This window comes from Lonchura striata, chromosome Z (genome assembly GCF_050655825.1).
Source record: "Lonchura striata isolate lonStrDom1 chromosome Z, ASM5065582v1, whole genome shotgun sequence".
Taxonomy (NCBI): domain Eukaryota; kingdom Metazoa; phylum Chordata; class Aves; order Passeriformes; family Estrildidae; genus Lonchura; species Lonchura striata.
Window position 1 is genome coordinate 50748423 of NC_140740.1, and position 13743 is coordinate 50762165.

General features: G+C 35.7%; 1 protein-coding gene across 7 annotated transcripts in view; it reads right to left on the reverse strand.

Annotated features, from left to right (window-relative positions):
* RICTOR (RPTOR independent companion of MTOR complex 2) overlaps positions 1–13743 on the reverse strand; it is a 74835-nt gene that overhangs the window by 4784 nt on the left and 56308 nt on the right. For all 7 annotated transcript variants that reach the window (XM_021551552.3, XM_085568128.1, XM_085568125.1 and 4 more), the window contains 10 exons: positions 12962–13054; positions 12041–12147; positions 11183–11412; positions 9358–10387; positions 6049–6226; positions 4687–4771; positions 3188–3421; positions 1961–2113; positions 1148–1271; positions 149–287 (listed from right to left, as the gene is read on the reverse strand). In XM_021551552.3, coding sequence (XP_021407227.1) covers positions 149–287; positions 1148–1271; positions 1961–2113; positions 3188–3421; positions 4687–4771; positions 6049–6226; positions 9358–10387; positions 11183–11412; positions 12041–12147; positions 12962–13054 — 2373 coding nt within the window. The remainder of the gene's footprint in view (positions 1–148; positions 288–1147; positions 1272–1960; positions 2114–3187; positions 3422–4686; positions 4772–6048; positions 6227–9357; positions 10388–11182; positions 11413–12040; positions 12148–12961; positions 13055–13743) is intronic.

Genomic DNA, 13743 nt, shown 5'->3' on the forward strand with positions numbered 1-13743 from the left:
TGGAGTATTAATATTGCTAGAGATTTTACTCAGGAGACATTACAAAATTGTTTCCTTTAGGATGTGAAAGCATCTTTTATTCAGGACATGGAATCTGGACCTGGCCAGCCATTTTGGTACATTCAGTGCAAGTGCACCCTCCACTTACCTGCAAGAACTGAACATCTTGAAATAGCTCCTGAATGAACCTCCGGGATGGAAGTCGAAATGTACAGTGTGCGAGCAAGTAGGACACCTCAGAGTAAAGGCATATGTCATCAAATGCTTGGGGATACTTCTCTTTAATTCTGAACAAGATAATAAACAACAATTTGTAAGTCTTGAACAGATTTCCATTGCATTTAAAAAACCCTAAACTTTTCAATGAGATGTCATCATTAATTCTTCAGTAACAGGCATTATAAATCCTAGAACTGACACAGTAAGAAAATCACAACAGACAGTATTACTTTGTACAGAACTGGAAGAAATCTAAACTAATGAGATGAAACAAAATATACAACTTGTGAGTTGTACAGAATCACTGTGATTGCCTAGGCTTAGAATAACAGACTTGGAAAGAGAAGAGTGTATCAAATAATTGGCATCCACATGCACAGCAGTCATAAAAGTACGGAAAAAGATTAAACTAATCATTTAAACCTGTAAGCATTTTTGAAACTAAACCACACACTTTTGCATTTTCTTTTAGAAGTTGTTAGTTTCAATGTCACTAGCCCAGGAACCTACAGGTTATAACACTCAGCCCGTAGAATTATATTCCTATATTTGAATATTTTAAAAAAATTAATAATTTTCAGGAGTTGTACTCTTGCTTAAAGTAGAGCTGGGTTTCTCAAGACATCATTTTTGGTTTGTTATCGTATTTATCTTCTATTCAGCAAAAAGAAAAAAGTATTTGTTCTGCGTGCTACACTAGGTATGTAAACAGTGCAGTTGAATTACTGATTTTAGAAGATCCAAACCTTAAGAGTAAAATACTAAACACAGAGCAACAATGTTGAGATTGTTTGTTTAGCTTCTACATTACATTCAATCATATCTGCCTGACAACTTTTGAGAAGTGAGATTATTCACGGTCCCTGAGACCTTAAAAGAATACTTATGACTAAGTGTAGCTAAAGCATCTGTAATGCATTGAACTTACGTCAGAAGTCCAGTTTCATGGCCCTTAGTTCCTACTGAACTGCTCAAATTGATAACTAAACGTAAGACCTCTTTCCGCAGAAGTATCCTGCACACTGGTGTGTCATCTGGGATTGACTTTACTCCTGGAAGAACAAATAAACCAGTGTGGATTTAAACAGAATTGTCTTTGACTGAGCTAATCTTGTACAACAAGTCTGTTTATGCATTCCATACACAGATGAGCACACATATGCATTCTGAGCTATCAAAAATATTTCTATTGAAATTAGAACTTAGACCACTATTTTCAGGAATTTAGACAGTTAACCTTTTCAAAAATATTTCTACCATTTAGAAGAAAAACCTGCAAGATAAAGTTACAGTGATATTGTTACCACTAAATCATGTTGCAAACTGGATGAGCTTCTATCAGATAAGGGAGAACTCAAAAACCAGAAAATTTGTAAGAAAACATCATAATTCAAAATATAATACACAAGTATATCATAAAGTCTCTCTTTACAGTAATTCAGTAATTCTTAAGACTTTTTTTAAAAATTAACATCTGTAGGAAAAAAAGACAATAAATTTTCTTGTAATGTTAGGTATTGAATAATCTGCAGAAATGCTGTATAGCTGAGGGAGAAGAGTTTAGAACTATATTCTCCCACCTGGAGATGGATGATATTTTTATTGAGATTTGTTTGGTTTTAGTCTATTAAAGGGCATTAATTTGTTGCAGTGTACATAAGTGAAATATAATTTCTTCACAATAGCTAAAATATTCTTTATTAATTATAGTCTCTGATAATCATAAGGCTTTCAGACTTACCTAATACAAGCTCTGTACTCTTGGTGCTGCTGGCTGAACCATGGGATACTGCATCACTACAGCCTGAAATTCCAGAAAATTTGGAGGAATGCACATCTAAGTGATTGTGAATGGTCTGCCCACACCAGTCAGTATATGGAATGTCTGAAAAATCTGACATAAACAAGATGTTGTACCTTTGTTATTCACACTTTTCCTCAATTCACATGTTTTCATTATTTTTCAACAACTGCAAACATGCAAGATGCACTAAGTACTATGCATAAAAATCAGCTCAGAACTAGATGCTGGATTTGGAACAAATTATACTCAAACTCTTCCAAGATTGATTAAAAAAAAAAAAAAATCTTAAAATACACAAGTGGAGTCTTTTCCAGACATGGAAGCCTAAGAAGCCACCACACATCACTGTTACTGATATACCCATGCTGTTTTATGTAACATAATAGAGATGCTCTTGCTTGTGCAGGCTTTTTGTTCACACAGCTGTCACATGTGTTTGCAGGAAGGTCTCTGGCAAGAGCCAGGTTCTGCTGCACCTGTTGGGGGACGGGATAGCTGGGATTTTATTTGCCACTCCTTTTTGCTACTGAACTCAACCTCCAGCTCAGCTCTGAGCAATTCCTCACATTTGTGCATCACCCCTTTGCCAACATGACTACTAATAAATGTCTAACAATATTGTAAAACAGTGAGTGCTCCTACTAAGCATCCACTACTTTCCATCACAGGAATCGACAAAAGGCATGTTAACTGCAAACTCTGCAGAGACGGTTAGAAAAAATAACTCCAAATCTCTTCTGAATTTCAAAGTATGAGAAAAGATGACTAAATCCCAGAAATTACAGCTCAGCTTCAACAGACTCCACAGATTTCCTTCTTATGGCACAGACTTGATGTCAGACTTTTCTTTAGCTGAACAGACACTGTCAGTTTTCAGAACACACATTTTAAGTACTAAACAAGGTTTCAAATTTTTTATTTTGACATGCTATTAGAGAGACTAAATAAACACACAGGAACCTACTCCTACTAATACTAAAGAGCGGAAAGCTGGAAATGACCGTAGCACTACCACTGGTTGCACAATGAGCTTATTAGAGAAATAATTTTAAGGTCAATAAAACGAAAGTCAGTTAAACAGAAACCCTTCCAGATTATTTAAAGCTGAACAAAAGCCAGTAAGTTCACTCAGTTGTATCACACTTCTCTGCAACGAACACTAACCTGTACGATTATAGGAAGAGCTCATTTTGGTGTTAGGCTGACAACCCAGAATCTGAACGCAGACACAGTAAAGACAGTTCTCATCTGTGTGCTCCTGGAGCCCTGTGTCCTCTGTACCTTCTAGGAACTGACAGGCATCTGAGCGGCTGGTATTCATTATTTCTGTGAGACTGATCTGCTGGCGGAGCATCTGAAAAGGGCTTTTGACAACATCACTTGCACCTGACGGAAGACCTGTAAATAAGATTCAGTTATCTAAAAACCCCCAAAAAACCAAGCAACCAACACTAACTCTTTCAAACAATTTCCACTTTCAAGCCTTTTAAGGCTGGGGATGGAGTGCATGTGAAGTCCTATAGAGGTTTTTTTTGACTGGTTAAGTTCCCAAGATTGTTAGCATTTGACAAAGAGACAAAGTTTTAGTTCCAACTTACTATACATAACAAAACATTGCAAAGAACAGAATTCAACCTCTAAGTACACACACTGTAAGAAGATAAGTGGTAAATCCTGACATGGTAGCAGCATTACTAATACCCACATATCACTAATACATTACTGATTTTCATAGTGTCAAACAAGATTAATACAGCAATATACCAGATGCTGAAATTACTCATGCACCAATGCAAAAATAAACACAATTTAAAAAACTATAACTTAGTGACCGTGACAGGAAGAAACTAGATTCAGCAATGCAGAAACAAGCAGAAGACACTTTAGTGACATGCTCTTCCCTGGGTGGAAAAAACAAACAAATATAATTTTGAACAAGAGTAACTTTACACTGAAACTTAGCAAACTACAAAGACACACTTCCACCAAAATCAACTTTGTGCATAACATTAAAGGGGAAAAAAATCCCCAAAAAACTAGGACAACAGCTATCCTAATAAACTATAAAAAAAACCCAGTGCCAAACCTTCTTTTTTTTCAGTTGAAAAAGCCATACTAAGACCCTACAGATTTCTGACTTCCCTAGAGGTACATTCCAGAATAAGCCAGGCATTAGAACACCTGCAATTTTCTCGTCCCATAATCTTCACTGATCAATTGTCATGGACACATGGCAGGAAGACAATTTATTTTCTGAAATACACATCTAATACCATAGTAAGTTCCTATAAATGATCTTGTATTCAAAGGGAAATAGTTAAATATGTGTGATTCATATTTTTCTAAGCTTAAATGTTGTTACCTCCTGTAATACAGCATCACTACCAGATTTGGAGCAGCATTAGTTCATGTTATCAGAGATATAGGCTTTCCCCCTTCAGTTTTTTAGCACAGGACCAAACTTTGAAGCAACACATTAGCTCAAACTAAATAAAACAGAGAATTCATGGCCTATTATCCTGATTCCAGAATTCAGTCCTCAAAGCCTAATAGCTAAAATGATGTTTTCTGTAAAGAAAAATTAACAAAGAAACCAACAACCCACCCAATATGCCAGTAAATAACAGAAAGCTACAGGAGAGGAATAAAACCAGTACCAGTACCTCCTGCATCAGATGTGAAAACCCTAGATCCATGCTCATCAAATGGAGGTGTAGTTTTCTTCTGGAAATATGGGGTTTCCTTTACCTGGAATACCAAAGTGAAAATTAAAATTAACAGAGGTGATAATCAAACACAAGTAAAAATGTACCTTTTATGAGGAAATTAAATCTTGCATATCTTTTACTTCAGGAAAAATGCATCATTAGAGGAAGAAATTGACAATGAGCTCCTGAGTACTAAAAAAAAAACCAAATGAGAAAAATATACATCTATGAATGAACAATTATTAACAAAAGCTCATGAAGAGCTAGCAAATGTCAAAATGGTGGTGACAGGTTGTAAGGAAACCAGTGACCCACAGTGGCCATTCATAATCTGTCCATGATCATGCTACACCACAGGAGATCTTCAGAATGAAGTACAAAAGCAACCAGGACATCTAAAATGCTGCCTGTAGGATGTAGAGCTGAGGCATGTCTCAACTATAAAGAGAGCTGAGAGAGGCAAAATGAGGCAACAAATATATCACAAAGACTGTGAAGGAGAAAGAAAAAGTAGTCATTTCACAAAGGAAAAACAGAAGCAGATACATGATTTAACATGATTTTGCTTTATGTTTAGCAATTTTTTGAGATTAGTAAGAAGTTTTTTTAGATTTAAAAGGGGCAAAGATTAAGTAAAATAAAGATAAGGAAGACCACTTTTACCTTTGACATAGACCACATCCTGGTTTTGATGATTAAGTAACAGAATATTAAACCCTATGATGCATCAGCCTGTTAAACCAGCATATGTTTCTACCAAGTAGAAAGAGGAAGGGATTTTCTGAGTCACTGAAAATAATCTGTTCTAACTTAAATAGTTAATATAACTTAAAAATTTAATATAATAAAAAATATAATTTAATACTATAATGATATATAAAAAGAATCTATTATTTAATACAGACCATGGTAGCAGGGAGTTAACTGTGTGATTATGCGCATAATTTATAGGTGGCTGATGAACACGGCATTTCGTTGCTAAAGTAGAATTAATGAATTATTAGTCGGCTAAGGTAGAATTAATGAATGTGCACAGACTTATGCTAATTTTAGTATAAAAGCCAGATGTCAACTAAAAATCTTATGACAGTCTTTGCCTTATTTGTGTTTAACACAAACCAGCCTAGTGATCTTGTGTAAACAAGTGAGAAGAACAGTTAGAAAAGAAACACTAGCTCTCCAAAATGTATTTCTTTAAAGTACCACACTGATTCTTCCTCATTTCTCTAGATATAATCTATTCTGATGAAAAGGCAGCAGCTGACTGCCTTTCAAGATGAAAATGCAAATGGACCGAATCAGTTAACACATACATACCTGAAATATTTCATTGATATCCACTGGGAGAGCAAGGCCAATGTAATCATCAGAGCTACCGTAAGTAGCGTTAGAAACCATGGAGCGAACAGAGGAGGAACGCTGAAGTGTGTTTTGGTTAATAGGACTTAATAAATCCTCTTTATCTAATGAAGCATAACTTAAAGCTTTCATGAACCTGTAACATTGAAACAAATAATCACAATTGCAGTTACTCTCTCATTCTGGCACATTAAAAGTAAAAAGGACTGCTGACACAAAGACCATCATCATCCTCCCACTGCAGATCTCAGAGCTTGTTAGGACAAATTACAGCTATAGGCTTATTGCTTTTTCTGCCTCATATTGTCTTGCATGGTTTGGCAGTTCTGGCAATTCCTTTATAAATCTTGGTACAGGAATTCCTGCCCATCCTGCAAAACCATCATTTTCTTCAACATTCTAGCTTTGAATATTTACAGCCCAGACACAGCCAGTAAAGATTTGGGTTTCTAAACTCCTAACTACCTAATTTTGAAATGTACCTAAGCACTGAACATATATTTCCTGGATATTCACAAACTCTGAGCTGAGCAGGCACATCCCTGCAAAGGCACACCTTGAGACTACCAGTGATACACAAAAGGAACATTTTTTTCTCCCAAAGGAGCCACCCAAAAGGGTCACCCATTTGCTCAACATGAATGCACAAAGAACAAACTTAAACCTGCACAGTGTGTGGAGCTGACTGTGACAAACAGGTTTTTTTTTGTTTTTTTTTTTTTACTTTTTGCCTTGGAAGGAGTTTTCTATCTATTTTTATTTGGGCAATAAAGCGTCCTCTTATACCTACAGATGAGATTTATATTGAAATAAAATTAAATTATCAAAGTTTGGCAATGAAAGGTTCAAGAAATTATTATGCAATGGAAATGCACAAAATACAATTGAGAGGCTATCAATAATTTTCTTGTTTGTAATTCTGACCAATGCTAGTGACAGAATCAGTGGACTCACAAAAGAAGTCAAGCCATACTTTAAAAAAAAGAGGGAAAGATCTCAAGTTGTGCCAGAAGAGGTTTAGATTGGATATTAAGAAAAGTTTCTTCATTGAAAGGGTTGTCAAGCACTGGAACACTCTACCCAGGGAAGTAGTTGAGTCACCATCCCTGAAGACATTTAAAAGACGTGTAGATGTGGCACTTAAGGACATGGTTTAGTGGAGCACTTGGGCGTGTTGTGTTAATAGCTGGACTCAATCTTAAAAGTCTTCTCCAATCTAAGTAATTGTGTAATCATAAAACTCAAAAAGTTACCAACTGCATTAAATACTTAATAATAAAACATTCTACAACTATTCTCAACATAAATTAAAGATAGAAGTATTAATCCCAAACATTTGTCCCTGCTTTTCCTAGAAAAACTGACAGATACAGCATTAGTAGTGATGAACAGCACCAAGTTTTCATTAAAGAATATCTGCAGGTGATAGCATGAGAGCCAACATCAGGATCCAAGATATGTTGGTCTTTAAAGACAAAGGTGGGAAATTTACCCTCACAAAATTTATGCAAAAAGAAAAGGCTTTTTAACCTTCTGAATAAAAAGAAGAAATAAAAACATCACAAAATTTATGACTGTTAGCTGCTACTAATACATTAATCTGTCAATAAACCATAAATAAAACTTTTCAGAAGACAGACAAAAATTGATTTGGCAGTTAAAAAACAGAATTTTTCTTTCTTGTTTATTTTTAAAAAACAGTTAAGGACAGTTCTATCTGGGCCAGTAAGCATACTCTGAACTTATTAATAAACACAATCTGAAATTACAAGGACCATAATTTTTCAGCAAGGACACAGCATAGCCAGCAAGAAATACTAGCTTCACTACATATTAGCAACTAACACAGTATGAATCTGAGTATGCATGTCTGCAATTATTTAACCTTCTTTAACCTGGAGATACAAGTACTCCAGACATTTCAGTTCAGTGTTAAACAGGTCAGCTGAAATCTTTTGCTCTATCCACTGACACAAGAGAACAGCTAAGCACCAGTCTATATGACATTGTGTGCAGGATCAAAGTCCACTGCAGCAAGGCTGCTCTGCATATCAAGGTCATGACTGCAAGGTATGGTAAAACATTACTTACAGCACCTGTACTACCACTGAAATGACACCCACTTGTCCCTGCACTAGCACAGGATGCCAGTGACATAGCTAGGAATGGCACTTCAATTTCCAGGACAGTGCAGGGTAACTGCTAAATCATCCTTAATCTAACCAACATACTCAGTCTAGCTCTAACTTACTTGAACAAAGGTATATTTCATGGCATCTTTCCAGAATGATGTGAAAATACCAACACAAATGGATGTTTCTTTTAATCAGGACATACACACCAAACTGGGTATGAGAAGGGCAGCTCAAGGACTGAGCATTTGCTTTTTCCACAGTAAGCAGATGACTCATGTACCAGTAGCATCTCTCCCTTCTCTCATTCAAGAAATGATAAGGCAAGAACAGAGATAAAAAAGTGCCTTTTCCATCTCAACAGTAATGTGAAAATCCAATGCACTAGCTAAAAGACAATGTGAAGGAAAAATTTAGTACAAGTAGTTTTAAGGGAAGATTATTAAGCAGTGACTGTTGCAGCTGGGAACAGTGTCAATGTCAAGAGCTAGACATCTTACATAACTAGCTAATTAGCCTTCAGAACACCTAATATTGCTCAAAAATAAAGAGGTGACACTGCTATCTAAAAATAAATGCTATGAGTAAAATCTTTGATCTGCTGTAGCTAAGAAGCCAAACTGACATTCCTATCAGTGGTACTAGTGTCTCATCACTGGCCTCAGTGGTGCAGTGAACACAAATATAGCACACTGGCAGAAGGCCCTGTCCTAAAACCTCCCCAAGTGACATCGAGAAAATTCCCTTCTGAAATGTAGCTCTGACTTCATGGGCAATTCCATGTGTTTGCAACTTTAACCATGTTAGCAACTTTAATAATGTTAGCAGTGCAACTGCAATTTTTAAATTATAAAACAGGAAGAAAGTGTGATAAAAGGAAACTTTTTCCTTTGCCACCAACAACATTATAAAAGGTTGACCACAGCTATGAAAGCTGAGCTTCTCTGACAGCATTTAAAAAGTGGATAATTATCCTTCTGCTATTCACTTAATATCAGTATTGCTTTCAGTGAAGTTATGGATCACCTTGCAACAAGTGTCCCTTTAAGGTGCAGATAAAAAAAAAATATGAGGAACACACTTAAGTTGTTCTTACAGCACTGAAGTGAGAAATGAGCACAGAATAATTTCTTACCGGCTTGGGGTTAGTCGAGAATCCAGGCTGCCAGACTTCATGGTGATAGTGTCAGTAAACAGCACATCCTTTGCTGGAGATGCCAGAGCTTCTGAGTGAGACAGTGAGGGATGCATCCTCTGCTGCTGCAAGCGTTTTAGTGTAGCATAGCCAAATGCATCTCGAGAACTTGTGTAGCTGAAGTTATAGTCAGCAAGACTTTTTATCGTAGCAAGAGAAGGAGCTTTAAGAGACTGGGCTCTTCTGGGAAGGGTATGAGAAGACCCTGGTGGAACCAGTGATACAGAGTTGGATTTTGAGAGAGGCAGGTGATTAGACTGTGGTGTTGAACAGTGACTTGGTTTAACTGTCTTTGTGCTTACAACAGTACTCAAGCTTCCACAATCAGTATCTACATTTGTAGTGTCCACACCTACAGTCTCCCTTGAAGGACTAGAGCTCATTGAACTTATGCCACTTGTTGTGGTATCTGTATTAAAACTTAAGCTACGACTCTTGAAATGTGTTTGTGTAGTACCATCTCCAATCAGCCTTTCTTTGCTTGTGTTTTCCCGATGAATTTCATTTCCAAGACCTTTTGGCAGCTTCAGATCATTTTCTCCAATACTCTGAGTACAATCAGTATCTTCCACATGCTTACTTCCAACAAAAGAAGTTTCTAATCGTAAAGTCTGGATTTTTGGAACTCTGAAAACAGGGTTCAGTTCTTCCCCAGCAGGAAAGTCTATGCTACCACTAGGTTCTGTTACTGTACGATTTCGCCTCAGGCCTGATTTACTGTCAGATGATGTCAGCTTTCCTCCTTTTGGATCACTACTACTTCTGTGTTTTTTATTAGGTAGAGTAAGAGAGTTTAGAATGCGATTTTTTACAAGTCTACTAGAAGAAAAAAAAGGAAAGGGACTACGGTCTTTGTCCTTTGAAGGTCCGGGTCTATCATAAAATATTTGTTCTGCATCTTCAGTAATATCTAGGAAGAAAGTACTGGTGGAAGTACTACCAAAACGGTCATCCTCCATGATGAACATACCTGAAATTATACAAGACTTTGTTACAAAAATAGGCATTCTTCCAAGTCTACAACCTATGCTGCAAAATATGAAGCAAAAATTCTATAGGAGCCAAATGAGAGTCTATGCAAATTACTGGAACTTTAATTCCTCTTTTTTCTGCAGAACTTGATGCACATTAGCTATTTTGAGGACTGAGTTGAAGATTTCACTGCTTCAAAAAAGCCAAACTATCTTATTTCAGTGTAAACATTCAGCTACTAGGATTACAACCTAAGCACTCCTTTAATGATACCTAAATATGGTACATTTCTTAATTTAAATTCCAAGTACCCACAGAAAAAATAAAACATATTAGGTATTTGAAATACACAATAATTTAAACACAGCAAGATTATGTGTCTGTGTGTACACCCAGAGAACATAAATAGTTACTCCTCTGAGGACAAACAAGTGTATCTTTATACCTAAGCCTGGTAGTTTCTGCAGCATATTACAGCAAACTGCCATGACTCAACATAAAAATTAGTAACTTACCCTCATGTAAAAATTTTTCTTTTACATCAAATGTGAAGCTAAGACACTGTTTTACTCTCTCTGACTTGTCTGGATCTCTGAATGGACATAACTGTCCTAGTGCTTGTACTGTTTTATTTCAAGACCACCATTACACCACTGGTCTGAACCTCATCCTACCAAAAGGCTGATAAGAACACCAAAATACTGTTTGTGGTGCGTTGGGGTCTTTGCCATTATTTTTTATTTACTTGTTAATTTTTCTCCTGTTTTCTTGTTTTGGTATTCTGGTTACTTACTTGATGGAGCAGATTCACTTTCACTGTTGTGCCTAGAACTGGTAGACTCAGAGTTCAAGCTAAGAGTGCTTGGTATAGAAGAAAGTTCATTGCAGAGCTGCTCCATGTCATCAGGGACCACTGGCCAAGGCTGTCTACGACTGTGTCTCACTGCATCCCAGTTGTGATGCTTCAAAATGTCACATCCTTGTTTAGTTTTGGCTATTAGACCAAGCACGTAGACACAGGTTCTGTATTTAACGTATATACAGAAAAAAAAGCAATAATAATAGCACCTAATTTAACTAAACTTGACATTTGAAAGGAAACAGTTTCAAAGCAATTCAGGAGAAACTTCACAAAACTGACTAATAGTACAGTGTTAATTTCAATTTGTAAATCAATGTAAGCTTAGGAAATTAATTATATCGGAGAACAAGATACTATTAAGAAATAAAATTATCACAAGAGCTTGATTACATAAAGTAGAAAAATACCTTTTGAAAAAAAGGCTGAACATTTCTGTAGTAGCAACACTAGACAATATCCCATCTATTTATGATTTTAAATATTTAAAGAATATATTGAATAAAAAAGATGGAATAATAAATTCTCACAAAGATATAAACAGCAAATATTTTGTTTTACAGACAGGAGAAAAGTAGTATCTACTTTTTTCATAAATTTCATTTGTTTACTGCATGTTCTTTCAGACTTCCCATACAATTCTGCAGTTGCACAGAACCAAGACTGATACTCAAACATCAGTGACTTTAACAATAAAGTACAAATCTGTATTCATGTAAATCCCGTAAAGCTATCCAAAAACTTATCACAACTATCATCTGAAAATTTTATGTATATTTCAGATACACATACCCTCTAACAGACAGAACCTCACAATGCTGAGCAAGTGCCATTATATCAGGAATTACATTCTCCTCTTGAAGCAAGTTAAGACCCCAATTCGATGATCCAATATTGCCCTAGAATGAAATTTGTCAAGTAAGTTTTGATCTTAATGTGATCTGCAGCACTACTAATGTAAAGCCTTGACAACTTTGTTTTTTGGTAGTAGAGTTTAAAGCCACATCTTCCCAAAGCAGCTGAAAGATCCGAGTACCCTTTCTGGCATTTCCTAGCTGTGCTAATACAAAAAACCACTTAGCACACTTTGTATAATATCTAAAGTTGCTTGAAGTTAGAACTGCTATGTATTCTTCACTTTTTAAGTTCTACTATAGCCTGCAGCATGATCTTGGTTTATTCATTTTACATTCCTCTTACACAGGCATTTTGTTACATACCTACAGTATATTCCACTAACAGACACCTTGGACAAATGTTCCAAAATTAACTTTGGGGAAGACAAGAAACACATTAAGGAATGTAGCTTGGATAAACACTAACACTAGGTTTTTGCCTGTCCCAAGTACCAGGGCATCATAACCACATGGATCAATACTGGCGGCCAATGTCCTTGCAGAAATATTAGGGTCTACTATAGTAAATGCATTAAACTCAGACCAATTCAATACTAATATTCATATGTCAATGTGTTATTCTTATTTGTATAAAAGAAAAAAGACAAAGGGATTATTAAAAACCTCAGAATGAAACAGCTGCAATGAATTATTTTCATCTGAAAGTATCATTATAGAACAAAATGCTAACTTGAAAAACATCACGCATTTTTTGAAAAAGACTCCCTTATTTTTATAGAATTTTGCTTAGTTATTTAAGAATCAACAGTTATAACAGAACAAAACAACTGAAAAACTCAGTAAATATATTACTAACCAATGCCCAAAGGGCTGCTTTCAGCTGCTTAATTCCTTCCCACTTATCCAGCATTGGAGAACGAACAGTGTAACTTAGATCAGTAACAATACTCTGAAGGAGAAAAACAGAAGAAAAAAACTAAGTTGAAAATTAATAGGAGACTTCAGCCAAACAGGTTCTCTTGCATTTATAGTAGAAGATAAAGCAATAATTTCAGTCATGCACTCTAGGAAGAACAGTGGTAATTCTGGAATAATAACCATAAATTAACAGCAGTGATAATGCAAAAGAAAACTGTAGGGAAATCACAGATTGCATGAAGTTATTTCAGATATTACAAGGATAATAGATTAGTCAAACTAACTCACTGCAATACATACACTTTCTCCTGAACTTTTGAAAAATAACATTGTCAATTCATTAAATAATTTTGCCAACCCACATCAAAACTGAATTTAAGCAATTATGGCTTAGGGTTTGTTTTCTTAGATTTTCAAAATATTAGAAATATTTTATTCCCTTATCTCCCCATTTCTGTATGCTTAAAAGGACAGGCATAGTTCTACCACATGTATAACTGTCAATATATAATCCACAGAGACTAATAATTTTTCCTATTTATGAATTGGCTCTCCATGCTAAGATTTTGCTAGTCATTTTAAGAAAAATGTTGCAAGGTATTTTGGTGATACTTCAGTGTCAGGAAGGAATTTTACATGAGATTAGATGGCAAAGACTGTCTTCACAAATTAAGACTCATAATCGGCTTCTTCTGCAATGCCTATTTAAATGCCATCTCT